The sequence below is a fragment of the Gymnodraco acuticeps genome, unplaced genomic scaffold (assembly GCF_902827175.1).
Source record: "Gymnodraco acuticeps unplaced genomic scaffold, fGymAcu1.1, whole genome shotgun sequence".
NCBI lineage: Eukaryota > Metazoa > Chordata > Actinopteri > Perciformes > Bathydraconidae > Gymnodraco > Gymnodraco acuticeps.
In genome coordinates, this window is record NW_022992152.1 from 1,013,654 (window position 1) to 1,040,601 (window position 26,948).

General features: G+C 40.7%; 1 protein-coding gene across 2 annotated transcripts; it reads right to left on the bottom strand.

The window, feature by feature from the left end:
* Positions 1-7,583: 7,583 nt before the first annotated feature.
* On the bottom strand, positions 7,584-26,635 carry med23 (mediator complex subunit 23). Of its 2 annotated transcripts, XM_034204280.1 has the most exons (31): positions 26,459-26,635; positions 25,747-25,778; positions 25,555-25,642; positions 25,338-25,462; positions 24,911-25,022; positions 24,582-24,680; positions 24,368-24,469; positions 24,211-24,280; positions 23,717-23,829; positions 23,535-23,630; positions 22,834-22,851; positions 18,633-18,839; positions 17,950-18,093; positions 17,602-17,747; positions 16,483-16,728; positions 15,754-15,896; positions 15,489-15,663; positions 14,776-14,939; positions 14,430-14,554; positions 14,141-14,346; positions 12,029-12,209; positions 11,774-11,944; positions 11,025-11,241; positions 10,800-10,909; positions 10,578-10,704; positions 10,064-10,229; positions 9,895-9,967; positions 9,376-9,590; positions 8,751-8,871; positions 8,504-8,635; positions 7,584-8,151 (listed from the first exon to the last, which is right to left on the bottom strand). In XM_034204280.1, exons 1-31 carry the CDS (start codon positions 26,507-26,509, stop codon positions 7,927-7,929), a joined length of 4,200 nt encoding a protein of 1,399 aa, XP_034060171.1. In that variant the 5' UTR covers positions 26,510-26,635; the 3' UTR covers positions 7,584-7,926. The 2 variants fall into 2 exon arrangements, with proteins under 2 accessions (XP_034060171.1, XP_034060172.1); XM_034204281.1 differs by lacking the exon at positions 22,834-22,851.
* Between the last annotated feature and the right edge of the window lie 313 nt (positions 26,636-26,948).

Here is a 26,948-nt window from a genome sequence, read left to right on the forward strand (position 1 = left end):
AGTGCTTCAACATAGTTAACATTGCTGGAGGTACGCACAAATATTGATAGATGTCTTGTAATGCACTATTGAGGAACCTGCGACCCAAGTTTTTCATTCAATGCATAACTACACCATAGTTGTGTAGGCCTATATGATATGTCAATAAACCTTAGAAAATCTTGAAATCTTGAAAGGGATGTGCAAAATAGTCATTATATACAGTCTTTAATGAACTATTAGTAGAGAATAACGAGTAATTAATATACTTTATAGGGATCCTATTAATATCTAATGATAAAAATAATGAAATTCAATAACATGCTTTAACCACTAGGTGTCCCTTTATATCAGGTGTGCACCTTTATGGTGTAAATACAGCCTATCTACCAATTGGATCAAATATAAAAGTCAGCCGAATTAGTGTTGATACTGCAAGGAGACGTATTGTGTGAAAATAAATGTAAGATGTTGTTTAATGGCTGATATATTTATGATCCACGTCACGTTTTCAGTTCCTCATGTTTGTCTAGAAGTCTTCTCATCAGGGCTCTATAAATACAGAACTACGGCAGATATGTAATATTTAATGCAGCCGAACCGTGTATTACAATGCCGTTATGTGATGACTTCCAAAGAGAAAAGCAAGCACACTCGGAATAAAGTATTATTGTATTTTTTTTCAATGTTTTCGGTCTGTTTCCGTTATTTGTTAATGACGATGTGCTGTGAGATGTGAGACTGGAATTGCACAGGGGGAAATAACGTAGGCTATCTTTAGATGCGGATTTTGTTAAACTAATATGTTTTCGCTGTGGACCAACACTATACATTGACGGGGAAGGGGGTAGCAATAAAGATAACACCATTAAACAGTTACACAACATAACAGAAATAATATCGATAGCAGCGTCCCTAGCAACCACCTTGGTAACAATGAAAACGTTATGGACGCAATTTCCTGAAGTAATCTTCGTAATAACTAGCAAACTAAAGATCATGTACATCCACTGCACACATAATCTGAAATAACAACTCATATTTCTCGCATCAAATGACATCAAAACGCATTTTAATGGCCAAACTAACTTTAAAATAGGCATTTTCCATCGAGAATAAAACGAAGTTCGGCCATGTTTTTTTTTTCTTCAGGGAGAAATTTGAAGATCACCAGACGTCAAACAGAGCACATGGTGTAGTCCAAACGATAGGTGGGGATTCTGGGTAGTGTAGTGTCTTCTGCCATCCTTTACTCCGAAAACATATTTGTTTCTCCGAATCGAAGGGGAAAAATACAAAAGCATTGCACACAATTTAAACCAATCAATGTTGTGTAATTAACAAGGATAATCTGGTGTTTTTTAGTCGATGAGTAGTGCAGATATCACTGTAAAATCAATCGACAGTAAGGGGAATACTTACTTCCGGGTGTACAATTCTCCGTTATCCAATGAGAATGGACGCTCACATTGCCTTTAAGGGCAGCCGACACAAACGAATGCCGTGCTTCCATGAGCGTCTATAGAAGCATATGGACATCCCGGAAAGCTGAAAATGGACGCTAATGCCCCCCCCCCCCTTGCGTTGAAAATGGACGCTAAGGCCCCCCCTTGCGTTGGAAAAAGCCGACAGGGGACTTGACATAACGTCAACATAGGCCGACCTGGGAGTGAGGATGTGTTGCTCCAACAGACCCTAACCTCTTCTTAGCAGACTAACAGGTTGTGCAATATGTTGCAGCTTTGTTCTGGCCTGAGTACATTCAGAAGATAAGAGACGATGTCACATCGGAACATGCAAAACTGAATTAAACATGGCACGAAATTCATGGTAAAATGTTTGTAATACTAGATCATGGGCTTGGAAAAAATGGCTGAACAGCACCTCCTAGAATGCTGGCTCTGGTTTGTCCTTCATGTGTTGTGGTAGGTATGTTACGTGGAGGAAAAATCTGAAAAACGTATGACCTTACTGGCCTGTCGATGTCATCAGGCCGGCCCCCTCATCAAACAAGAGACCCGTTTATCGCTTCTTGCAGCTATCATTTCCTCCTTCTTTCTATTTGTCCTTGGCAGCAGTCATCGTAAACATTCACCTAGCAACAGATGACTAAAGAGGTGGATGTTAATTGTATCTTTACAGACCATATGGTCACAAATGCAGACTCAAATCACACATGCACGTGTTTGGATCACTTTTGATTATATTGACTTACATTCATTTCATGGCGACTTAGTCTAACTCTACCTGTCTGACAGCTCTACCTTAAACGAGTGTTCACCCTAATGAAGGAGTGATCTATTAGGACATTTTGGTCCTAAAATGTGACGGCAGACAGATTGTATGCCGAGCCTGCCTACCCGCCCACACACACACGGCCACACACAGCCACACACACACACAAACATGCTATTAAGCAGGTGGTACTCCTTCAAAGTGAATTGTTAATGGTTTACAGTCATAAAAATTAATCACCAGCACTTGAGTGAGCCCTGACTAATAACTGAAAGAAAAACACTTTTAATCCACGGATTGAAGAAGTAGAGAGAGAGAGAGAGTGTGTGTGTGTGTGTGTGTGTGTGTGTGTGTGTGTGTGTGTGTGTGTGTGTGTGTGTGTGTGTGTGTGTGTGTGTGTGTGTGTGTGTGTGTGTGTGTGTGTGTGTGTGTGTTTGCTAAACCAAGCTTTTCTGTATGATGGGTTTACATTATTTTAGGAAGAAGCGTCTATAATATAGGCAGGAAACACAATGGCTGAGCAGTTTCAAATGGAACAGCGGCAAAGGTCATTTCTGTCGCTGCGCTGCTTTGAATATTGAGTGACAAACACACACACAAACAGTCAAAGGGAATCTGTAAAACTGCTGCCAAATTTCTATTTAAAATACAGAAGTCTTTAGTGAAACATGAAAGGCTCTGAAAACTGTTTTTCTAAAACAGCATATTTGAGAATATGGATTATTATTCTGCCAACGTTTTAAAGTGTTTCACGTGAGAGAGTCCTTTCTGTCAGAGTAATACATGTTTGTCTATGCACCAATAAGGATTTAGCACCAGTTGATAGGTTGTTTGCATATGTTGCTACCACTGTCACATACAGTATAAGAGTTTTTGAGTCTTAAATTCTCATAGATGGTTTTTGGGGGAAATGGATATTTAATCTGACAGGGCTTTAATGCATATAGTGTGTGTGTGATGTGTAGCCAGATGCCATACGCCGTAAAGAAGCATTTATGATCTTTACGATGTTTTTGATTGTTCTGTCTATACAGTAAGGAGAATGTATATGTATTTATATCATTTGATTGCAGGGAAACAACTCCAACAACTGGGTGCTGCTCTCTTTTGTCCGTCTCTGTCCTCCACAGTAATGCTAATTATTGTTAAGTTCATTATAATTATCTTAGTAATTGCTTCCTCTCTGACATCATTATCCAAACACACACACACACACACACACACACACACACACACACACACACACACACACACACACACATACACACACAATGACATTTCTCTTCTTGATTTTTTAAATAAATGGCATCTAAACCTGATTTCTGCTCTGATTCGAGTGTTTCAATTGTGTCCCAGGAAGGACAACAATAATCATCAAGGACGACACCTTCCTCTGTCCCCGTGGCCAGTCTATCACTCCTCTCAGCTTCTCCCCCTTCCCTCATCTCCCTCACATCCGCTCCCTCCGTCTCTCTGATCCTTGGCACAGACATGAGATGGCCAGGCGAGACTCAGGGGGGTTAGAGGATCACACACACTCTCACACACACTGACAGACTTCTAGTCAGAGAGGCAGGGGAACACCGTGGAGACAGATGCAGCCGGTTACCGTGGAAACCCTAGATGACAAAAAAAATGCTCTGTTTGTGTTTAGCCCAGAGATTTCCATTTAACAATAATTCAATGTAAAGGAAGGATGTGTGTGTGTGTGTGTGTGTGTGTGTGTGTGTGTGTGTGTGTGTGTGTGTGTGTGTGTGTGTGTGTGTGTGTGTGTGTGTGTGTGTGTGTGTGTGTGTGTGTGTGTGTGTGGCGTGCGCGTGCACGTGCATGTGTCCTCCTTACAATCATTTGTTTGTACCTACTGAAATGTGTTGTAAATAAGACGACTCACGTTAGTGCTAGGTGTTGCAAAAACAGCATATTCAATTTGGTCATGTCAATAAATTGCTAAATTATGTTTTTTTTGTCCATTTCTTGTCATTTAAATAGTTATTGGACTTGAATACATAAAATCCACAAACTGGAATGCATTACGAATGCACTTTTTATATCAATCTTAGCTTAAATAGTGTGTTAGTTTGCAATTTTAAAGTGGTATTTATAGCAGCTAAAAGCTAACATCAGCTTGCTAACAGTTTTAGAATGTAATAACTACCATATTTACAGAGATGGCAAGTAGAAGTACAGATACTCGTGTTTAAAAATACTCTGGTAAAAGTAGAAGCACTGACTAAACTTATTTACTCAAATAAAAGTAAAAAAGTATGGGCTTCAAAAATGTACTTAAGTAAAAAGTACCCATAACTACCATCTGTTTTATAGAGTAACAGGTACAGTATAGCTGATGGGGAAAGCTTGTGGTTTTGGAGGTATGAGTAGTAGTACTAGTCATATGATGACTGTGTGGTAAGGAACAGATATGAGTCATATGAGTGTCTCCTTGAATGTAATTTAGTTGTGAGTGGGAAGCAATAAACATTTACTGGAAAGGATGGAGCTTATTCACTGCATGACGGCCGTTTTAGTGAGTTTTTGTCTGTTTTGTGTATTCTTGCACATGTTGTATTGTATACAATACAATTGTACACTGTGTAGACCATACAGTTGGAACCATTTTGTTTTCAGACACATTCGTCTTTTTAATTCTATTTACACACACAATCATTTCATGAGAAGAGGTCAAACATATTTGATTCCAACTTGATGGGCAACATTGAGTATACAAAAGAGTGTGTGTCTAAATTGATTGATATTGATATATGTGCAACCAAATGTGTTGTTTCTAAATAAAAAAGCAGTTCAGTCTATAATCAATACTAGTGGACACATCCATGTACCAGTCAATTTACAGCTCATGAGCCTTATATACTGCCATGCTATATAATAAAAAAATAAAAAAGCGTCTTTGAGCACCTGTAGAAGCGCTAACAAATTAAATCTATTATTATTATTATTATATATAAACCTGAGCTTCCCACGCAACACTGGAGAGCAGAAACACACATATGGAACGACGGCTCTACTCCAGCATGCTGTGATTTGAAGACTCCCTGTGCTTCTGCATCCCACAGGCCTACAAGGTGTTGCCAGATTGCATTTGGGGCCAGAGTTTGATGGGTGAGCCGAGGGGCCAGCAGCACGTTAGATGACCTAGATCTGGGGCCTTATTGAGATATCATGACTCACTCACAGAAAGAAGAATGGGACTAAACGCCCAGAGTACTTGGCATTAGTTGTGATGTGATTAAGTCACGGTTGACCTGGTATAAATGAACCTTAAGGAAGAGAAATAATGATAATAAGCTTCCTGTTCTGAATACTAAAATAAAATTACCTTTATATCAGGGGTGTCCAAACTTCTTTCACCGAGGGTCACATATAGAAACATATACGAAGGGCTGGGCCACTCCCTAGAGGTATATTGCCTCATAAGTTCAGTTATAAGTTAGCAAAATCAATCAGATGTAGGTAAACTATGCTTGTGATTGTTGGCAGCTCATCCCTTAAAACAGAAGCCTCAGATTATAATAAGGAGAAATAGGAAGGGTGTATTTCAAGCTTGTTATGTTAAAAAGTCATTGGGCTTTTTTTTATCAACTAAGATATGTTAGAAATGTTTTCCAATTTGAATTTATTTGAAAAGTGGTCTTATTAACAAATGCATACTACTGTGTAATATATTTTTACATTTATATTTAAGAGGTACAATAAAACAAGCACAAGTTTCATTTGTGGGCCATATTCAATTAAACTTTTTGAATTAGCTGAAGGCCGATTCAAAATGGTCCGCGGGCCACATTTGGCTACCGGGCTGTAGTTTGGACACCCCTGCTTTACATTAAGTCACTCTCATCTAAAGCTCAGAAACGACGACTAAGGGTTAACACAGTCATCACGTTGGAAATCACAAGCGATTGCCTCTTGTCTATAATGTACTGAAGTAACAGCTTGCATATGCTCATTTAATTCAGTTACAGCTAACTCGATGAAGACGTAATGTAATTGAGAGTGGGTAAGCAGCAATGATTGATTATAGGCCTCAAACTCGTTGTTTGTCTTCCAACATATTTTATCACGATTCAAATACTCTGCAGAAGGGAAATAAGAAAACCTTTTATTGTGGGATGACTAAGAGCTGACTCAGTTTCTTATGTAATGATGTTATAATAATACATGACGTTTATATTGCACTTTTTACAGTGCTCAAATACACTTTACAAGAAGATAAAGAGAATAACAAAAAATAAAAGTCCTGTCAAAGGATCTTTACCTTACTGTACTGTTAACGAGATCTACACATACAATCCTACAGAATTTATACTGGCATGTGTTCTTTACACCATAGATTCTTGCCAATACACAGCGGTAAACATTCCCATACAAATATTGCTGTAACTATACAATCTTTATCAGTCAATGATAAAAAATCAGCAGTTGATGTACTGTACATGCCAGAATCAAACTGAAAAGCATCAATGGCTTCATTTTTCAGCTTCCTGTAACACACAAAGGCACCACTTTGTTTGATTTACTGACCAAATATACCCCCACGGATTCAGAGTGAGGTTTTTTTCTCGCCATTAGTTTCATTGCCAATTGTAAAATGGCAAAAATCCCAGATCCAACTCATCGTCCAAATCCTGTGTGTTCTTGGCTCAAAGCTGCACTTTCCACCAAGTGTAATGGATGAGATGTTTTAAAGATATCCCTCTGGCAGTAAAATGGGGCCACTGGAGTCTCTCGTGTCTCCCTCTCAGACATAAAAAATAGATTAAAAGTGCTATGTCTTACTCCCCCTACTGGTGTAAAGTACGTCATTCCATTGTAATGTGTGTGTAGGAGTAGCGTTAGAAAAGGTGTTTCTGCAGGGTTTGAGCAATTAGGGTAATCTGAAATTATCTGGAGGTAAAGTAATATCCCTGCTAACACAGACTAAAGTAGCCTTTTGAAAAGCAATAAGAGACAACCATGTTTAAAAAAAAATAATCATATTATTCTTATTGTAAGAATATTTAGCTTATTTTTTTTTTTCCGTGCTTAATTTTGTTTCTTACCTGTGTTCGAGGCGGGTTGGGGATGGGGGGTGGGATGTTTAAAATAGAAAACTGAAAGTGAGCATTATGTTTCTGTACCTTTCTTATTCTGTAATTGTATATTTTGTACTTTTAATGCTCAATAAAATATATTAAAAAATAAAAAAAATCACCAGAATAGCATTCGGGGACATGGGGGACAGCCTAATAACTTAGGCTATCCAGACAATAAGTAAAAAACCCATTATTCTTGGCCTGTTTGCTGTAAATTAAATACGTATTCATGCATAAGAATACACAGTAGAGGTATAAATAGTATCAATAAAAAGCAGAACCCAGATTACCAAACTTTTTTTTTTATGGACTAAGAATAAACATGTACAATATAAAAATTGAATACAAACAGAAAAATAAAAAAGATGCCATGATATTAACAAGAAATGTTTAGTCATTGTGATCCGCGGATTATTTTGCAGTTTTCGTGATTCACTTCCTTCCACTTCCTTAATGAATTCATCATGAGTCCATTCTGGGTTTTTCACTTAATAACAAGATTCTCTCCAGGTTTCTTGTGCATAAAAGTACAGGAAACATTACTAGTCCTTACTCAAAAATCCAAAATGTTTAGGCCTCATGTGTGAAGGTCAAATGTCATGATTGCTACTGTGTGTGTGTGTGCCTACATGGGTGTGTGTGTGTGCTGTGAGGAGGAGGGGGAGGCGGCGGCAGAGGACGATGACATTTGGGGGACGGGAGGCTGAGGGGTGGAGGAGGCGGCGGCGGAGGAGGCGGCGGCGGCGGCGGCGGCAGCCGCTGATGATGCGGTCTCTATCTTGCTGCTGTGTGTGATGAAGCGCAGACGCAGCTTCATGGCCGGACGCAGAGTCATGATGATTTTCTCCACCTAGAGAAAGACACAATTAAACACATATAGATGGCGTTGAGACTGCTCTAAGTGGTAAATGATGGCTTTTTCTATTAATTTATAATTACTTGAAAAGTCCATTTAATCACATTTGTCTGAGCCTGAAGCACAAATGGAGCTACAGTTTAATCTCCTCTAATTAACTCTGGTGTCAGGTCTGGGCACTGCTGGGGAGCTTGAGGTGACACATGCAAGCTAAAAATAGACACCCACAAACTATGTCCCCAGGCCCTGCAAGGTCACAGATGTCCTCTCAAGTTCTCCAATTTTAGTTTTTTAAAGGTTTATTTCTAATAGTTACATTTCCCATGTGATGAAAAGACTGCCTCACCTGCTCCTTCACGCTGTCTCCAGTGTACATGTACTTGATGTGATAGAGGAAGTCACAGATTGGGTCCATGTAGCTGAGATGTGAGCAGTGTTGGTCCACCGCCTGCAGCATCTCGTAGAAGGCCACGCCAATCTGAAACACACAAAACAAAGATATATATTTTGTGGACATATCCACAAAATGTACTGACGTAATGGGGACATTATTGTGGATAATTTAAAGTGTTTTAATCCTAAACAATGTGTACCTCCAACATGCATCGAGTCCTCTCCTGCTGGAAGCGCTGCAGGAACGGCCCCACCAGATGATACACGTAGAGCAGCTGGAACTCTGTCAGGACGACGGGCTTCAGGGTCTCTGACAGGAACCTACACACACACACATTTAGGATGACATGACAACAGAGGTGGGAAGTAGTGGAGTACAAATACTTCGTTACTGTACTTAAGTTCATTTTTCTGGTATCAGTACTTTACTCCACTACTTATTTTTCTGTCAACTTTTTACTTTTAATTCTTACATTTTCCAAACAGGTTTGTTACTTTAGTTTTAATCTGTGTTTAGTGGCGTGATCATTATTATTTAGAGTCATTGCGTGCCTGTTGATTTGAACACGATTTGAACACGATCCGTGTATCCATCATCGAAACATTCATTAGCTAACAATGACATTATTGTTCTATTAATATAAAGGGAGGTCAGTTACTCTTTAAGTAGTTATGGGTACTTTTTACTTAAGTACATTTCGAAGCCCATACTTCTTTACTTCTACTTGAGTGAAGGATGTGTGTACTTTTGCCATTTCTGCATGACAACCATAAATGATATGTTGGTTGAAGAGGGGAGCAACAGAGTCAGGAAGGCTTCCTTACTTGGGAATCAGAGACAGCTGTCCGATGGAGGAGTGATGCCACACGGCGTGCGCTAACGCTAACACGTAGCTGCAGTTCATCTCGCTGTAGCTCTGGTGGCAGGCTGTGAAGTCCAGCAGGGCGAAGGGGTAACCTGCCCAGGCCGTCTCTGAGGTCAGCGCCGGAGAGCTGATCACTGACACGATGCGGTCGTGGAGGACAATCCAGTAGGGCTCCTGGGGGGGGGGAGAGGGAGGTGGTCATGGTGAGGAAACTCGGTGTAAATGTATCAAATAGTCGGAATTGTCAGTTGCGTGTTGTTGCTGTGTCTGCCATTGTTTTAGCTTCCTCTTGGATGCATGCTCATGGTTAAGAACTGGTTGCCTTATCAAGGTTGATGCACAAAAAACATCGGTATATAAACACCGACACTCACTTCTAGTAGGGAAATAAGTCGTGATGGTTTTTGTACGAGTCTACACATTGTTTTTAACTGCAGTTCTACTCATTGTGATGGTCTTTAATGACAGTTCTTCTTACAGGAAGTGCAGTTATCACGAGTCCAATGGCATTCATCCAAGCTGTGACGTTCTCTCTGGGAACCAGCGGTTGGCTGAAAGATTGAAAAGAAACATGGTTTGAACTTTCAATAATTTATCTTATATATTTCTGTTTTGTACGTTTGATCGAGCCCTAAAGTCCGCTGTACCTTGTCAGAACAACATTGAGCAGAGCGTTGCCGACATCTTTTCCCGGCACGGCCAAAGCCATCAGCTCCACGCAGGTGACGTGCAGGGCGTGGGCCGCGGGGTTGGGGAACTCGTTGAACCTCCAGTCGCAGTTGGGGAAGGGGCCGGGGGACTTGCCAGCCATCGGTGAGAGAGAGTTAGGGAGGATAGAAATAACTTGGGGAAAAACACAAGCTTATTTCCTGGCTGGTATGTCTATTGTCTACCAATCTACAACACACCATTACAGCTACTTCTATCTTTTCTGCAACTACATTGGCTGCAATAAAATGACCCAAGATTTAATTACGTACAGATATACAACTACTATCGATCTGTCTTCTAAGCAACGAGGCATCAAGGGACATGAGAAGTATTGGCAGGAAGGTAAGTGTATTATTCAGGTACATATTCCCCAAAGGCCTATACGTTCTTATTAGCCAGAATGAGAGGGATCGATCCGTCTACCAACAGGGGGTGATCATTGAAGGATATTGTCCACCAGGCGTCCAATCAGCTTGCAGTAGTAGGTGTCATCAGGGATCCACACGTTGTCCTCTCTGGGGTTCATGCCAAACTTCAGATAGGTTTCACTCAGGCACCATCCTGGGGTACGGTTGTCCTACAAAAACACAAACAGTGTAAATGCATTTTTAATGAATAATAACAAATCACAATTTCTGGTGTGTGTGTTTCTTTCCTTCTTCCTCTGCCTACCTTCAGTGAAGACATGATGGCGTGCACCAGTTTTCTCTTGAGGTTGGTTCTGTCTCTCAGATGGCGCTCGTAGTAGTGAAGTGTGTTGTACAGGTAGGTGACGGGGCGGTCTGCACACACAAATATACATTAGTGTGCATCATCAATTGAACATTGAATCATTCTCAGAGCAGGAGATTCTTTTTTCTGTCCCTTTTTCATCCTCTTCTAAGCAACCTAACTCACCATGGAACTTGTACAGCCCCCCCAGATGGTCCAGCAGTGTTTCCAGAGACTTGGAGACAGGAAGGAGCTCCAGGAAGCGATGGATGACGATGTCGAAGACGGGCAGGAAGCGCAGGCACACGTTGCCAAAGTAGATGGGCAGGTACTGGGGCTGGAGCGGCATGGGGGGGCTGACCTGGTCCGCAAGACCCTCGAAGTACAGCTTCTCCGGGTATTTCTGGTGAAAGGAACGAACATTGCTGACTTCCGATCTGGGTTTCACACTGCATTTTTTTCTAAGGAGTCTCAATCAGATGAGTTTATTATGGTAAGGATGGAAGTTACACATTTCTTTAAAGGTTTATTGGTGTGTGTTGTGACTGTTATTTGGGATTCACCCTATTTGCCAAATAACACAAACACATAGGCAAGTGGTAGACAAGAAACTCCTTTGTTCTGTGAGGTCAAATGTATTTGTTAAAGGGAGTAAGGTGGATTAGAAGAGAGCAAAGATAACTGGGAACACCTTCTAAATATAGCATACATTTAAACTAATATTGATTTCTTAGGTTGCTAAAATACCTTCTGCATTTACTCCCATTCACATTCAGTATGTGGGATTTGTTGCTGTGCTGGTACTCCTGTCAAAAGGGGGCTTCCAGAACACTATCTACTGTAGGTTATATACTCACTATGGATGTGTACCTCTTACAACCCCATTTCAAAAGACTTGAACTATCCCTCAACTGAAAAGAGTGAGTTTTGCATACCTTGTGGTAGCTCATGTGCTTGTTGTGCCAGTCGCTCTGCAGCCAGTGCTCCGGAGCGTTCTCCTTGACAAAGTCGTTGACGCGGTTCCTGAAGTCGTTGGGCTTCAGCAGCAGCAGCTGGATTATGAAGTAGCAAACCTGAGCCTCGTTTCCTTCGTGGCTACGCATGGCCTGGAGGCAGAGAAGAAGAGAGGTCAGACACAGAGAACTTATCATATAGTATTTAGATTTCTCTATGTGCAAGTTCCTTCTCACCAGACACAGGATGAGTCTGTCCAGGGTGACGATGTTGTACTTCCACACCATGTCGTTGAGTATTTCGATGCATTTGTTGAGCTGCTGTCCGCCGGCGGATGTCGAGAACTCGTAGACAAGGAAGTCTGCAAACGTTCGCACGTGAGCCACCAGCGCACGAGCCCCGATACGCTCCAAGACCCTGGGGGACACAGAATCAGCAAAGCAGTTAGCGCCTCATCTCAACACAACTCTGTATCCTCCCACTGGACCAATTAGTCACAGATGTTGTTTGAAGAGACTTGGGAATACCCCCCCTCCCACCCTTTGGGCCAATTAGTGTACAAAATGCCAGAACATCAGTGGTGAGATGCTTCATTACCACATGCTGGTGTGAACTGAGACCTTGCTAACATTTGTAATTAATTAAAGTCAATTAGAGAGAGATTTGTAAAAACTGATATTTGAATGAAAGCAGAGGCAAGTGAGAAAATAAATGGTTAGTGTGAAATAGTTCTGTGTTCCGTTTATTTTTACCGACAAAATCTTTTTCTTTTTGAATTCTTTATTTGTTTTCATCTAAAAAGCTGGAAACAAGATTTACAAGGTGAAAATAAGTTTTGCCTAACGTTTTGGTAGATGATTTTATTTATTTTTTCATTTTTAAACAGGCTTCCGTAGGAACCGTTTCTAAATGTTTTGTCGTAAATGTCATTTTGGCCACAAGAGTGCACCACTACTCATGTTATCAAATTAACTAAAATCATTCAAGTTTTCCTCCATGTGTGCTTTAATTTCTTCATGCACTCTAAACACAAGGTACAACACAGATACATAAAATAAATATAGGAAAATATTAGATAAAATATAAAACATGGTAAAACATATTGTTATCCGCACACAGTTTTTATTTGAAGGAACCTAAATCGATCATTGCGGAAAAAGCTTTGTTTTCATGTTTTCTAAACTATTTGTATCAGATTTTGAAAATGGATCAAGGAGGGAAAATATTAATGCTGTCAAAATTATCGCGTTAACGGCGGTAATTAATTTTTTTAATTAATTGCGTTACAAATATTTAACGCATTTAACGCATGCGCAGAATGGCCCGCCCCATACATCCCACCAGTGACAGCGCCAGGGTATGGCTGGGCTAAGAAAGAAAGAAATGGCATAGCCCCACCATGAAAAATGATGTTAAAGTAAGCAAAATAAAGTCTGCCAACTCGTGCGGAGTAAATTGCACAGACAGCAGTTAGTAAGATTGATTTCAGTAGCCACTTGTCTGGAAATACCGAAGACTAGAAACGGTTTTGAAACTTTTGTCACGTAGTGATCGTCTTCTCAATAGAACATCTTTGATAATGTCTTCTGGCCAATCAGAATCAAGATAATAGCGTGGTGTTGTTGCAGGAAGTCCCGACGGAGAATACTTTTGCTGTAGTACATCTCTACATACATCGATACAATATTACGTGTTGATAGAAATCAACACGTAATGAAATAAGACCCCACGGTTTGATGATTGATAGGTGTGTGGGCTCTCTTTCATTTTGACACACAGAACAATGTTATAATAAACATACATACATACATACATACATACTGTATGTTAAATGGATATATCCGCCTTCTTTCATTTATCTTTCCATTCCCACAACAATATACATAAAGAAATTACATATTTTGGACATAGTTCGAATGGTGATTAATCATGATTAATTAATTTTTAATTAAGCTGTGATTAATCTGATTAAAAATTGTAATCGTTTGACAGCCCTAGAAAATATATAACTGTCTTTCTGGGCTTGAATATGTTTCTCTTGAAAGCAGTATCAACACTAGATACTTACATTACATCACATGTTACTTGTTAGACGCTTGTATCCAAAGCGACTTACATACTCAATACTGTGGGCAATCCCCACAGGAGCAATTTGGGGTGAAGTGTCTTGCCCAGGGACACAACGACATGCCGACTGCAGTGGGGTTCGAACCTGTGCTTTCCTGATCCGAACACCAACGCACTAGTCCACTGTGCCACAGCCTCCCACTTACACTGACTCTATACAATTAAAACAGTTCTGCATGGATTGCATCTGTTCTGTAGAGACACAAAATGGTGGTACCGACCTGAAGCCTGTCTGGTTGATGTGGTCCGTCTCCAGAAGCATCTTCCACAGCAGACAGAGGAAGAGGGGGGGCGAGCCCTGCATGGAGAAGTGGGTGATGATGTCATTCTCGTTGGCCATGGACTTCCACTTCCTGTACTCCTCTTCCACGTTCTTCTTCAGGTTAAACCGAGACTCCTGAGGAACGTTGTTCTGTTTGAAGAACGCCTGAGAGAAAAAGGGAGAGGTCATTACAACAGGAGAAATGCATTTAAGATTAAATTAATTATTCCCAATTGACTATACCGCACCTGTAGTGGCGCAGGGAAGCAGGACAGTGTGTGTGAGGCCCAGTTGTGAGGCGTGAAGTTCATGATGGTCTGCAGGATGTCTTTACACCAAGTCCCTTGGATGGAGTCGGACCCCGTGAAGAAATCTGCACAGACACAAAGCAGGCAACTTAAAAACATATTAAGAGTATATGGGAAACAGGACTGTAAGGGCAATCAAATGTACATGTAACTCCCATAAAATTAACAGAAAAAAGGCTGAAGGAAGAACATTACAAACATGATGGAAAATAGCAAAATAAAAAGACAAGAGGAGAATAAAAAGAAAAAGAAAAGACAAATCTTAAGAAGTAACAGCATAGTCTACCTGTAACGTGCGTGGCTCGGGCCAGGGTGAGGATCAAGGCTCGGTTCAGCTCTTCAGACTCCTGTGACAGAACCGTCTTTGGGTCGTTGAGGAAGCGAGTGAACTGGGGCTGAACCTCCGAACTCCCCAAGGCTGTGATCAGCCGCAGAGCCGTGCTCTCAACACTGGGGACAGAGACACAGAGACGTCAATACAGACAAAGAGAAACCCTTAACATCCTAATGGACTTCAGTAGAGGTCGGCACCATAGAAAAACAAATGCACAATGTTTTATATTAGCATTGCATATATGAAATAATGTTTTGAGTCAGGTGTTACTTCAAGGTTCAGTCATGTACCACCTTATACTGCACATTGTATTTAGGGTATTCAGGGCGCTCAGATCAGTGGGCAAATAGTTTGATTTGTGGGTCAATCAGAAGAGGGGATCAAATTACATGAACAATCGGGACAACTTCTGTTTGAGCTGCTCCACCGGAGTTGAGTTATGTCTCTAAACCCACTTTTACAGAGCATGTTCAGACTAGCTTTGCTGTTCTGTATAAAAAATACGGAAATGGAATAATTGGAGCATAGTTGCTCTGCTGCTACACTCACACATTAGGCGCCTACACTGTTGTGTTACATCTAAAGATCCCAACAGGGGCATCATTGTGCTGGCTTGGTCTGGTTCAGTGACGTTCAGTAAAGTAAGTACAATGAGTGTGCATTACCACAGATGCAGCTGGTTCTGGTTGGTCTGGGGCACAGCAGCCAGACTGTGCAGATGACTGAGCAGCTGGACTCTGTAGTGCGGCTGGATGTGGTGCATCCTGTAGCTGAACATCTCCAGCAGCGTGTGGAGGATTCCCCACGCGTGAGACTTAAACACGTTAGGCAGCAGCTGGCCTGATCAGACAGAGTCACATTATTCCATCTGTTCATTCTGTATCAGAATGTTTTAACACAGCGGGGAATTCAAATGTTTCTGTAACTCACTGATGAATCCCTTGATGCCCAGTGACTCGATCTCCATGTAGACCAACAGTCTGCTGTAGGTTTCTACCAGTGCGGGGGCCAGGGCGATGCTGGATTTGGCATGGGCCAACTTTATCACCCTCGTGGCAATACTGTGGATCAGACTGCAGACAAGAGAGGCAGAGAGGGACGATGACACAGTTAGATGCATTGCAATTATCTGAGTTGCTCTCTTTATTTGTATCTGTAATACATTATCAATTCTTCATCAAATTCATCCATAAATGAGGTTTTTTTACCTCTTCCAACTTAATAGTTATGTTGCAAGAATATCTTCAAACGCTTCACATCCCATAGATCTGTACAACCTAAGCTAGGATATGCAACTCAATAAACCATTATAATTGATTACGTTTTGCAATTGTCTCATAAACGTTTGAAATAAATACAAAAATCCACAAACAAAGCAGTAAGTTATTTAAACTTTACATTGTCTTTGTCTTTGAAATCTTTTTTATGAGCAGTCTCAGGCGTCTTCACACAGTTTAGGACCACACTTGAGATGATGACGTCAGCATGAAAAAACAGCATTATGACATGAAAGACAGAAGCCTTCGCTTTCCACTGAAAATAATGTTGCTCTATGTACGGTTTCTATTTAGATTTGAAGGATCATGCAAACAATGATCTCCAGCGGGAGGACCCTTGTCTTAGCGTTAGTTCTTCTTTACATCACTTGCTTTTCCTCACCTCATCTTGGCGTGCACTGTGAGTGAATCCAGCAGGTTCATGGGCAGCGGGGTGACGGACCCTGACGCCATACAGTTGGTGCCGGGGAGGTTGATCCTCATAGACCCGTTCCCGTAGATGGTCTCCACCAGGACGCCCATGGGCAGGGTGAAGCACTCAGAGTTGGTGCTGTAGGCGTTACACAGCAGGGCGATCTTGTAGTCGGACATGCCCAGGTTCTTGTTACGAAGCGACTGCTGGAGGAACCTATCGTACAGGTGGGGGGGGGAACAGAACGTTGACTGTTTGTTTGGGATTTTTTAAACAAGTAACTGGTTAGAGTATTTTGGTGCACACTAGGGTATTTAACGAAAGTACATATATCAGTAGGGTTGGGAACCGAAACTCGGTTCCAGATGAGAACCGATAAGAAAATGCCGGGTACCGGGTACCCATACAAAATACACAATTTCGGTTCTGCTTAACGGTTCCTAAACACGGTAGACCCTGTATTCCAGCGGATCCGTCTGCACCGCGGTGCTGCGGTGACCCGGTGGAATACAGGGCGGACCTGGAGAATCACAGAACGGCCGGTCGTCAGCGGGCCGTTGACGGCCGGCTCGGTACGCTGACGGCCGGCACCGCCCTTCATTTTTTAAAACGGCATCATATAAATTGCGCTGACAGGCGACAGAGGTCCACAGTTGCCCCGCAGCGATGCTCCCCCGCCCTCCCGTAGACATTTCACGAGCTCAGTCACTTCATAACACCAAAGATAGGTCGCGGTAAACACTCTGAAGTGAGGCTCCACTACACTAAAAAGAAAAAGAAAAGGCAAAGTGTAATGCCTGTTAATAGCTTGCCACAGGCATAGCTCAGTTAAAATAAAGCACAGCTATTGTGCAATACATTTGTATTGCATGTATATTTTTTAGTAACAATTTCAGTTAAAGCTTTTAAGAATAAATATATTTTTGTTATCTAAACGTTTGACCTCTTTATTTTACAATTTTGGAATCGAAACGGGGAATCGATAAGAACCGGAATCGATAAGCAGAACCGGAATCGAAATCGGAATCGATACATTTCAAACGATACCCATCCCTATATATCAGGCTCCAGTATTTTAAAGATACGTACTCATGGTGTAGTTTCAGAGAGTGAGGTATGGGTATCTGTAGTTTGGAGTTGTCGTTCTGAGCCTTGCGGTTCAGGTGGATCCAGATGCAGGTCATGGCAAAGGAATGAGTGGACTGGGGCTTGTTAATGTCCGAAACTGGAATACACTGGAGTGGGAAAGAAAACACAGATAAATCTGATAGTACCCTATAGAGTTGATACTTGCAATCACTAGCACCGCCTCTTCTACCTATGCTATTCCTACACAAACGTACTACCACACTACAGCCAATAAGAACAGTCAAACTGGGGGGGAATTGGCACGTAGATCGTTGTAAACCATACTAATTTCTTGGCAAATTTGTGTACCTCTTTTTCTGGGTAAAGCAGGTCAAAGAGCTTCATGACGGGCAGGAAGTCAGCCAAGGCGTTCTTCTGAATGCTTCCTGAAATGAACTGCAGCAAGACCCACATCAGGTGGTCTCTGCCTTTAATGAGACCTCTACCTGCAAGCTGTAGAGAGAGAGACACACTTAAGAACACAAGCATCGCCGGTTGATTCTAGGCGTTATCATGTAAACACCCTTTTATGGCCTACAGATAAATGTTCTATCGATCAGTCCGTCAAATGCACCTTGTTTGTTTTTTGGCAATGAACTACACTCAAGTAACAAATAACATATAAGTGATTTTTTGTATAAATATATACATTTTTTACTATTCTATATTTATTTATAGAAACATAAAATGCAGTTTATAATTATTTATATATAAAAATAAATACATCTAGCTATTAACAGTTTTTAAAATGTATAATAAACTTCTAACAGCAAGAGACACTTCCCTGTCCAACAATCCATTTTATATTGGGGTCTTCTATAATGTCCCTTTTTGGTTCCTATGATTTATCTCATTTGTTTTCTGACAAAAAAAACGTGTTGATTTTTATGAACATTATTAAGAAAATTGCCAAGAAACCAAATCAAGCTGAAGTCTGTTTCCCATTATGGATAGTTTAGGCCTCTCTTCCTCTGCTTTCCCCCTCCTCTCACCTTCTGATGTAACGACAGCACCATGTGAGGGAAGCTGGCAAACTGAAACAACACAAAGAAGATGAGCTGGGAGGAGAGGTGCTGCCACAGCAGCTGGCTGGTCCCCCCGATGTCGGCGTCAAAGTGCTCCTCGGTCTCCGAGCGCTCCATGGCGTACACCACCAGGTCCACCAGCTGCTCCTCCAGCACCGGGCAGCGCTGCTTGTGCTGACGGGGGAGGACGGGGGAGTTACAGGAGAAAGGGAATAGTGTGCAGGAGAGAGGAAGTTAAATAGGGAGGGAAAGACGCCCGAGGACAGAAAGAGACAGGAAGAAGAGGGGGTGAGGGAAACATTGAAAGACAGGAGAGATGGAAGGGAGTGGAAAGACAGACAGAGGGAGGGAGAGAATGTGGGAGAAACCATTTGTTAAATGTACTTCACAAACACATTTTAATGATATTGATGCTGCAACACTTGTAGATATCCTGCCTCTGTCAGCTGAGTAAACCTTTCTGTGGCCCCTTTTCCACATCTACATTCATACGAATAGTTCCTGGTTATTTCCCTGTGATTATTGTTGTAGGTGTTTCACAAAGCGTTAGTAAACTCACTGTAGTAAGATTCATGTCAAATCTTGTGCTGCAGCTTCACTACGCGAGAAAGGTGACAGTACTTAGGTTTTGGGGAAAGTGAACAAATCCAAAAAGAAAGTTGATGTGGTAGTGGGTGTTTATGGTATTTGGGAACAAACATGAGAGAGCTAATAAGCAGCTTACTCACAAGCAAATACTAGAAAGTAAATACAAATGGACATGATTACTACAAGATAAGTGGTTTTGGAGCTTCCTACCCAAAGACTGTAGTTTATAAGTCTGTTCGCTAACACCACCACAATTACATGTTGCTTAAAGTGCATTGCCCACATACAAAAATAAGTTAATACTGTTAATGCCATATAACATTGATTCAACAATGCTGAGCTAGAAATAAGTCTTATGCAAGTATTAACTATTTTTGTGAAATGGTTATTTCATGTAGAAAAAGCATTTTTTTTTCCCGTAAGCAACAAGTTAAGACTTCCATATGTGAGGGGACTTTCAATGAAAGAGGGGAGAAGAGAGGGAAGGGAATCAAGAGAACATTTGAAAAAAGACTCTGGGAGAAAATGGGGAGACAGGGAGGTGAATATTGGCAGGTTAACCAAATCTTGAAGCCCCAATAATTTAAGGGTAAATTACCAATCACCTGAACTTCTTTTAAATCTTCCATGGAAGAATATAAAATTCCAATATTGACATTTTGCTATTAACCCAGGGTGGGAAACGTAACTTCAGACAGAAGGAGTGTGGAACACTTTTCATAAAAACAACACAGCACAGAATTTAACAGCACACCACAGAGCATCACCAAATGACACAGCACAGCACACAACACCAAACCAAAGAGTGCAAAACGTTCCTGCATGCGGGAAGGCAGTCGGGTGATGTGAATGGAGAGAAAAAGAAGAGGAGCTACAAGACTGACCGTCACTCCTCTTCCTCTGCCTCCAAACACACAGAAAAAGAGAGGGCAGGAAATAATAAAGAAAAAGTGAGAGAAAAAGAGAAGGATCCATGAGCATATCTTCCCTCTGCCATCTAAAGAAATCAGCCCATGGCTTACCAAGTTACAACCCAAAACAGGTATCCTAGCAACAGTGAAACAATGCCAGTAGCCGGTCTATAATCCTCTACAAACATTCCAACGGATGTGTATTTAAAGCAAACACATTTTAGGGAAGCTGAAACTTAATCTACGTTACTTCCGCAAATTAGTCAGTGAGGTGCAAAATAAAATGTAAGTGACAGAACAAAGTGTCATACTGTTTGCTAAAGGGATGACTGACTAGTGCGGCTTGAAATGCCTCTCTGTAACAATTCGGTAGATTTTGACAAAATAATTAAACCCAATTGTTTTGGGCGATTAGAACCGTATAATGCTTTTAAGGGGCCCTGTTATGCTAATTTTCGGGTTCATATTTGTATTTTGTACCCCTATTGTGGCGTGTTATCATGCTTTAATCTGATCTGTCTGCTCTGATTGGTTAGCTGGTCAACCGCTTAGAGATGTCCCACTCCTGAGCCTTTCAGGTACAATGTGTTGAAGCGCTAGCCAGTTGAAGCGCTGGTGTTACATAGTGATGTCAATATGTTACTAAAGTAAACAAACTAATCCAATCGAGGCTTTCAGGCAGGGCGGGTGAGTGGGAGAGAAACTCCCTATGGGAGGGACATTTTGGAGTTTAACCTTAGCAGACCATTTACATGCACCGAAACCGATATAATGAACTACAGGAAAGGGAACACCCCAAAGAGCATTATTGGGCCCCTTTAAGGAAATATCAAACTGAAAATGAATAAAACTAGAGTTAAATTATAATGTTATTTTAACTTCTTAATTCCTTTTCCTAAAAAATTGCTTTACATGTAGGCCCGCCCAATCATCATAATCATTCAGTCATCGACATATATATATATTTTTTTTATAAATGGGGCAGGAAGTTTGTAACTTATATTTTACAATGACCTGCAGCTCAGTGTATAATAATCAAGAGGTAACATCTACAATGCAATAGGTACAAACTGAAAGTTAAAAAATCCACCACACGTCAACCAATGAACATCACACGACACGGGTCAGAGTTCACTCTGACAATGCCGATCTGGGCAAAAACACAGTTCAAAACACTAGAAATAACGGTAAGGAGCATTTGGCTTAGTTGTCCACGCTTTGCCATATCTTCTATTTTGTAATTTGCCCATACACATGCAGTACATTTCTGAAGTTACATAAATGTTACTGCATCACTAAGCTGGAAAGAGGGACTCCTAGGAGAATGATACACGTATAAAGAAGTTAAAGCCAGTTCATTGAGAACCCTTTTTTTGCTAATGAATTGACTGATTCATTGATGTGCTAGTTTAAGATAAGATGGACCTTTAGTGATCCCCATAGGGAAATTCAGGTATTGTAGCAGAAACAGAACTTGAAGTAGAAGACATGACAATCAGAAAATCATTAATTCTCAAAATCTATGGGATCCAGTTATTCGCGCCAACGCCTACCTAACAATAAATACCGTAACATGTTCTTGTAGACTTAATGATATAGAAGGAGAGAGGGTCTTCCTGTGATTACTGCCTAACTATTCCAGTGTACTTGAGTTGTAAAGCATATCAAACCGTATTGCAGTTTAAATCAAGAGCACCATTCAGTCCTGATTAGAGTAGTTTTGCCCAGGTCGGCACAAGGGAAAAGCAGCGGGGTCAGAAACGAGAAGACCTCGCTAACAACAAGCAAGGACCAGACTACATTCAAACATGCAGTGCAACAGGACTTGAAATGTCACCAGCAGGGTTTAAATCAGGATAATTATGGTAGCTTGTTATATAAAACCAAACATGGCTGGGTCTAAAACATTAAACAAAAACTACTGTCCAGAGTGTATATTAAAATAATAGAAGAGAGTTTAGAGAAGATTTAACATTTACATAACAAGCTATTCAAATCTGGCAAAGACATAACTATAAAAGTAAGCAGTAAAACTCAACCGAGCAGACTTAGTACTCTCTCTATGAGTATGTGTGGTCACCAATTAGAAATGGTTTATTTTCCTTTATAAAACTCTGCAGTATAAGACAGGAATTCTGTTTAGAGAGAGATTAGGTGTTGTATTATCTCCAATAAATAGATACTGAATCATCTGGCCATCTTTGGATGCAATCAATACATTTGATTGTCTAGCCACTGCTATATTAAAAGCAGAGATAAGGTATCACATGACGGAATAATCGATGTAATCGAAAACTATTTAATTCACACTCAGCCCATTAAGGTTAACACACCATGCATGGTTAATGATCCGTAAACATCGATCAACCAGCTGCCGCATTTCTTATCCTATTTTATGTCCGTGCTTGTCAGTCTGTGTATTTATTTACCTAGTGTTTGGCCACATCTGTGTTTTTCTACTCGGTATATCCCTTTAAATCCCTGATGAGACCATTTCAAGCCCTGTGGCATTTGTCTTCACTCCATCTCAAGTTCTCTTTCTTTTTTTTTTTAATTGTCCAGTTTCCCATTTCTATGACATCAATGTAGTAAAGAAAACAGAAAGCTATGCGTCCAATGGGCTGGTTAGTTAGTAGGTCGGGTGACCAGGAGGAGGAACAACGACATACCTGGGCAATGTTCAGAGTCTAGAGAGCGCATGGCGGAGAGACAGACAAAACACAACACACAACCAGAGGACAAAAGAGAGAGAAACAAAGAAAGAAGGAGAAAGAAACAGAGAGGGGGGAAAAGGAGAGACAGAGAAAGTGGTGACTAAGGAGCTAGGCCGTTCACTGTCCGTTCAGCACAGTTAGCATCAACTCAGCCAGTTCAAATAGACAAACTGCATTCTGGGTTATTTGTTCGTATTTGAAATGGGAGAAAAAGATCTAAATCAGAGCTCTGGCCAGTGTTGATGATCAACAGAGCGTGCAAGCTGGTCCAACTGTGTTTATGGGGCTCAGTGACACTTGGCTGAGTTGAAACTGCATGAACCCAACAGGGAAAACTAACACCAGTGCATTATGGGTCAAGCGCACAGCATTGGCTTGCTCTACATATTATATAGCTGTGTTGCCAGGGCAACAAGGGAAGTTTCAAATGGAACAAAGGATGGGGAGGTGAAACAAGAAATATAAGAAAAGAACCAGATAAAAACAAACAAAAAGAAAGAGCCGAATATGAAGAGGAACGGGGGAAAAATCAGGAGCAGGTAGAGGGAAGGAGAGATGGGTGGGAACAAATTCTAATAGATTTAAAGGGACAGAAAAAGTGAGGGCAGGAGGAGGGGCCTGGTATAACAGAAACTTTATAAAAAAGGTTGTCATACCTGCTTGTTGAGTCCTAACATGTTGCACACCATTTCTCGTGAGTATGGCTGTTCTAACACATAGCGCAGCAAGCCCGTCTGTGGCTCAAACAGGTCCTACACACACACAGAAAAACATACCATGTATTACGGATTTGTTCATTCGTGTTATGCTTGTTTTTCTGTACATGAGAATATATTACCTTGTCAAACGGGAGCATGCCCCTCAGGGGGAAGCGGAGAGTAGTGGGGTCTAATTTCCAGGAGTTACAGATGGCCCCGCTGTTATTCACCACCGGTAACAAGCTGCACCGACCTGAAGGGAGATTCACACAGAATGACTAAACAGGCACATTGATTGTTCAGTATACGAGTTGCATTATGTTCTTTTCTCATAGCTTTAAGGCATATATTTGTGGCATACATGAGTGACGAGTAAGCTACAGATAAGATTTATCTTTGTGTGTTTTTATTGTTGTGCAGCTTTTTCAGCTTTGCACCCCTTTAGTTCAGATTTCCATTTTTGTTTATATTTTTGTTTCAAAATGGAATGGACTTCATTAAAGCTCTGGCAAAGCATGAAAAAGAGTATTGCCAAAACCAAGAACCCTTGAGCAAACCAAAATATATAGACAATCATACTCTAAATACAATATTCTGAAAGCGTCCAGCGTCAGTGTGTTTTTGTCTCTCTTACCACAGATAGAGTTGATTCTGGCTGTGGGTCTGAAACTGTCCACAAAGTCTGATATCAAACTGCCTAGGAGCTACACACAGAGACAGAATGATAATAAAACAAAAGTATTAGTTAGAAACATATGACGTTGCTTCAAACATGCACACCAGAAACTTACCCAGTGAGACAGCTGTCCCTCTGGATACAGTTTTCGGATTTCTGTGACGGCAAAGTAGGCTGGCAGGAGGCAAGCATTTCTGTCTAGGATGTACTCTACCACCTGGAGTAAACAAAGAGAGAGCAATTTAGGTGAAGGATGTGATATGCTTACAGATAATTATTCAAAAAAATATATCATAAATCATTGTATCCAATAAATGAAAGAAGGATACCTCTCTGGCGGCCAGAAGCTGTTGGACTATAGCTGAGCTGACAGTGGTAGGAATGGTTTGAATTTTATCCAGTACCGCTTTCAACAGGTCTCGAACTCCCTGAAAAAACCACAGGTTATACATATGGCCGATGACGGAAGGTTTTCAAATTGAGTCTGTTAAGAAGAGACGAGAAGCCGAGAGGCTTCTCGTCTCTTCTTAACAGACTCAATAACTCGATAACTCAATCTAGAGTTTACATTAGTGATCAACTTGTAGCATCTTAAAACACAGGTCTCAATAAGTCTGCATTCAATAAATCAAACATCATTGTTTCATGTGTGTGAGACCTTGTAGTCCACCCCGCCAATGATCTTGCGGATCAGTTTGAAAGTTAACGCCCACAGCTGAGTCCTCTCCCACTCCAAACTGTCCGAGCTGATCAGAGCTCCACACACCATCCTTCAGAGACACAAAGAGACTCCTTAGAAGCATGGTTAACACAAAAATAACAAGCATATAAGACAAGGGGGCACATTATGTGTTTGTGTTATATCCAGTCTTTAAAAACAGATCAACTGCAGGATACATGTTGTTAATGACATGTTAATCATGATGACATTGCTTAAAATACAATTCTTGAATAATAGTGGCATTATAAACCATGAAGATCAGTCCTTGCTTACAGTGATATAAAGCCTAAACAGTAATCAATTAAGCAACAAAAAAAAGTCAACCCCCAGCATGCTTCAGGCTTTTATAAGTGTGTATATTTACTTTGGCGGTAACAGACTCGTCTCCACAGCCATTGCTAGACAGTCGTGGAGGAAGGAGATCCTTTTGGGACTGTGCTGGCTGTGTATAAAGCGCACAATCCACTGCACACACTGATCATGAGACTCCTGCAGAAAGACATAGAGGGAATTGAGAAAATCCAGCTAATTATTCATTCATTATTCTGTGTGTAAGTGTGTGTCTCTGTGTGTTCAGACACCTGTGGTAGGGTCCCCCAGTATTGCCTGAAGGCTCCCAGACAACTGGTTAGTTTAGTCCTCTCGTCCTCTGGAGTGTCCATAAACATCCTAAAACACAACATCATTGATTTTCACACTGTTTATTTTAAGATGTTCTTTTTTGTTGTTGTTTCTTCTAGACATGTGTGCTATTGTGTTTGGAGGTATCTTACCCAGCAAAGGCCTCTTCTATCATCTCAGTTTTCTGTGAAAGAAGACATAAAATATTATGTAGAAGGACATTTTATATCAACCATTTGTATCACTCTTATGCTATTCACATCTCTCTTAATAATAGTAGTCGCAATAATAACCGTCTGCTCTGGTGCCTTAGTTAACAGGAAAGTCATGTGTCAGATGTTCTACAGTACAACTGAGATGTTGGTAGAGATTAAAGTATATGTTACTGAATTAAAGAACAAGTAAATCCCACTTCCTTCATTAGTGCAATGACCCTCTAAATGCTTCGTATCATCGTCCACTAAAAAATAAACCCCCCAGAAACAACGTATAGTCTTAAAGCAATGTTGCTAATTATATCACAACACATTTTGCATGTGTTTTGACATTAAAATATTTTTAATGCAGTCACTGGCAGGTCAATTGTAAAGGTAAACATGAAAGTACACTTGGGTACTTGTATTCAAAACGTCTTTGACATCCAATTATGTTAACTTTATGTATCAATCTTAGCTGTTCATATATTTACGGCTAGTAAAAACGTAACTGTATTGAAAGGCAAATTATATCTAGCGTTATCTTTATAGTTTGAATGATTCATTTGCAGCAGCTTCATGAGTGAACATATCATGGAAGAAGCTAACGTTGTCTGAAATGCTAACATGTGTTTTAGCTCTAAAAGCAGTAAATAAAGATGGAAATTACCACAACATCCTCAAAGATGCTCTGGAGCTGCGTTTCCATCGAAAGCGCCATGTTTGCATCCAACAGTTTATTTTCTTTAACGAACCATCACACTAATGAATAAGGTTAGTCGCAGACAATGCTATCGGCGAGCTAAATGCAAAGAGGCACTGGAATGGATGCGCCGCGCGCCGCGCGACGTGCAACTTCAAAAACAATCCGGAGACACATCAGCGACACGAGCTGCATCGTTCCGCTTCACTTTGTCTTCATTATGTGTAGAATAAACTCCATATACAAGTGTGTAACTCTTATTTGCAATTATAAAATAAATGTATTATTTGACAGTTTTCATAAATATGTACCGCTTACACTCGGAACGTATTTTTATAAAACAATATTTAGTTCAGTCTCGCCTATTTAATCCAATGTAAGTCTATTTTACAATTGTTAAAAATAGGATCTATACAAAGGCTTTCACATAGATTCGCAAGCCATTGTATCTATATTT

Excerpts from the sequence above, each read along its gene's own strand:
- med23 (XM_034204280.1), bottom strand. The coding sequence starts at position 26,509 with ATGGCGCTTTCGATGGAAACGCAGCTCCAGAGCATCTTTGAGGATGTT. Across the intron at positions 14,555-14,775 it reads CCGAGCCACGCACGTTACAG|ATTTCTTCACGGGGTCCGAC; the intron begins GTAGACTATGCT and ends GTGTCTGTGCAG. Across the intron at positions 11,945-12,028 it reads ACAGACTCATCCTGTGTCTG|GCCATGCGTAGCCACGAAGG; the intron begins GTGAGAAGGAAC and ends CTCTGCCTCCAG.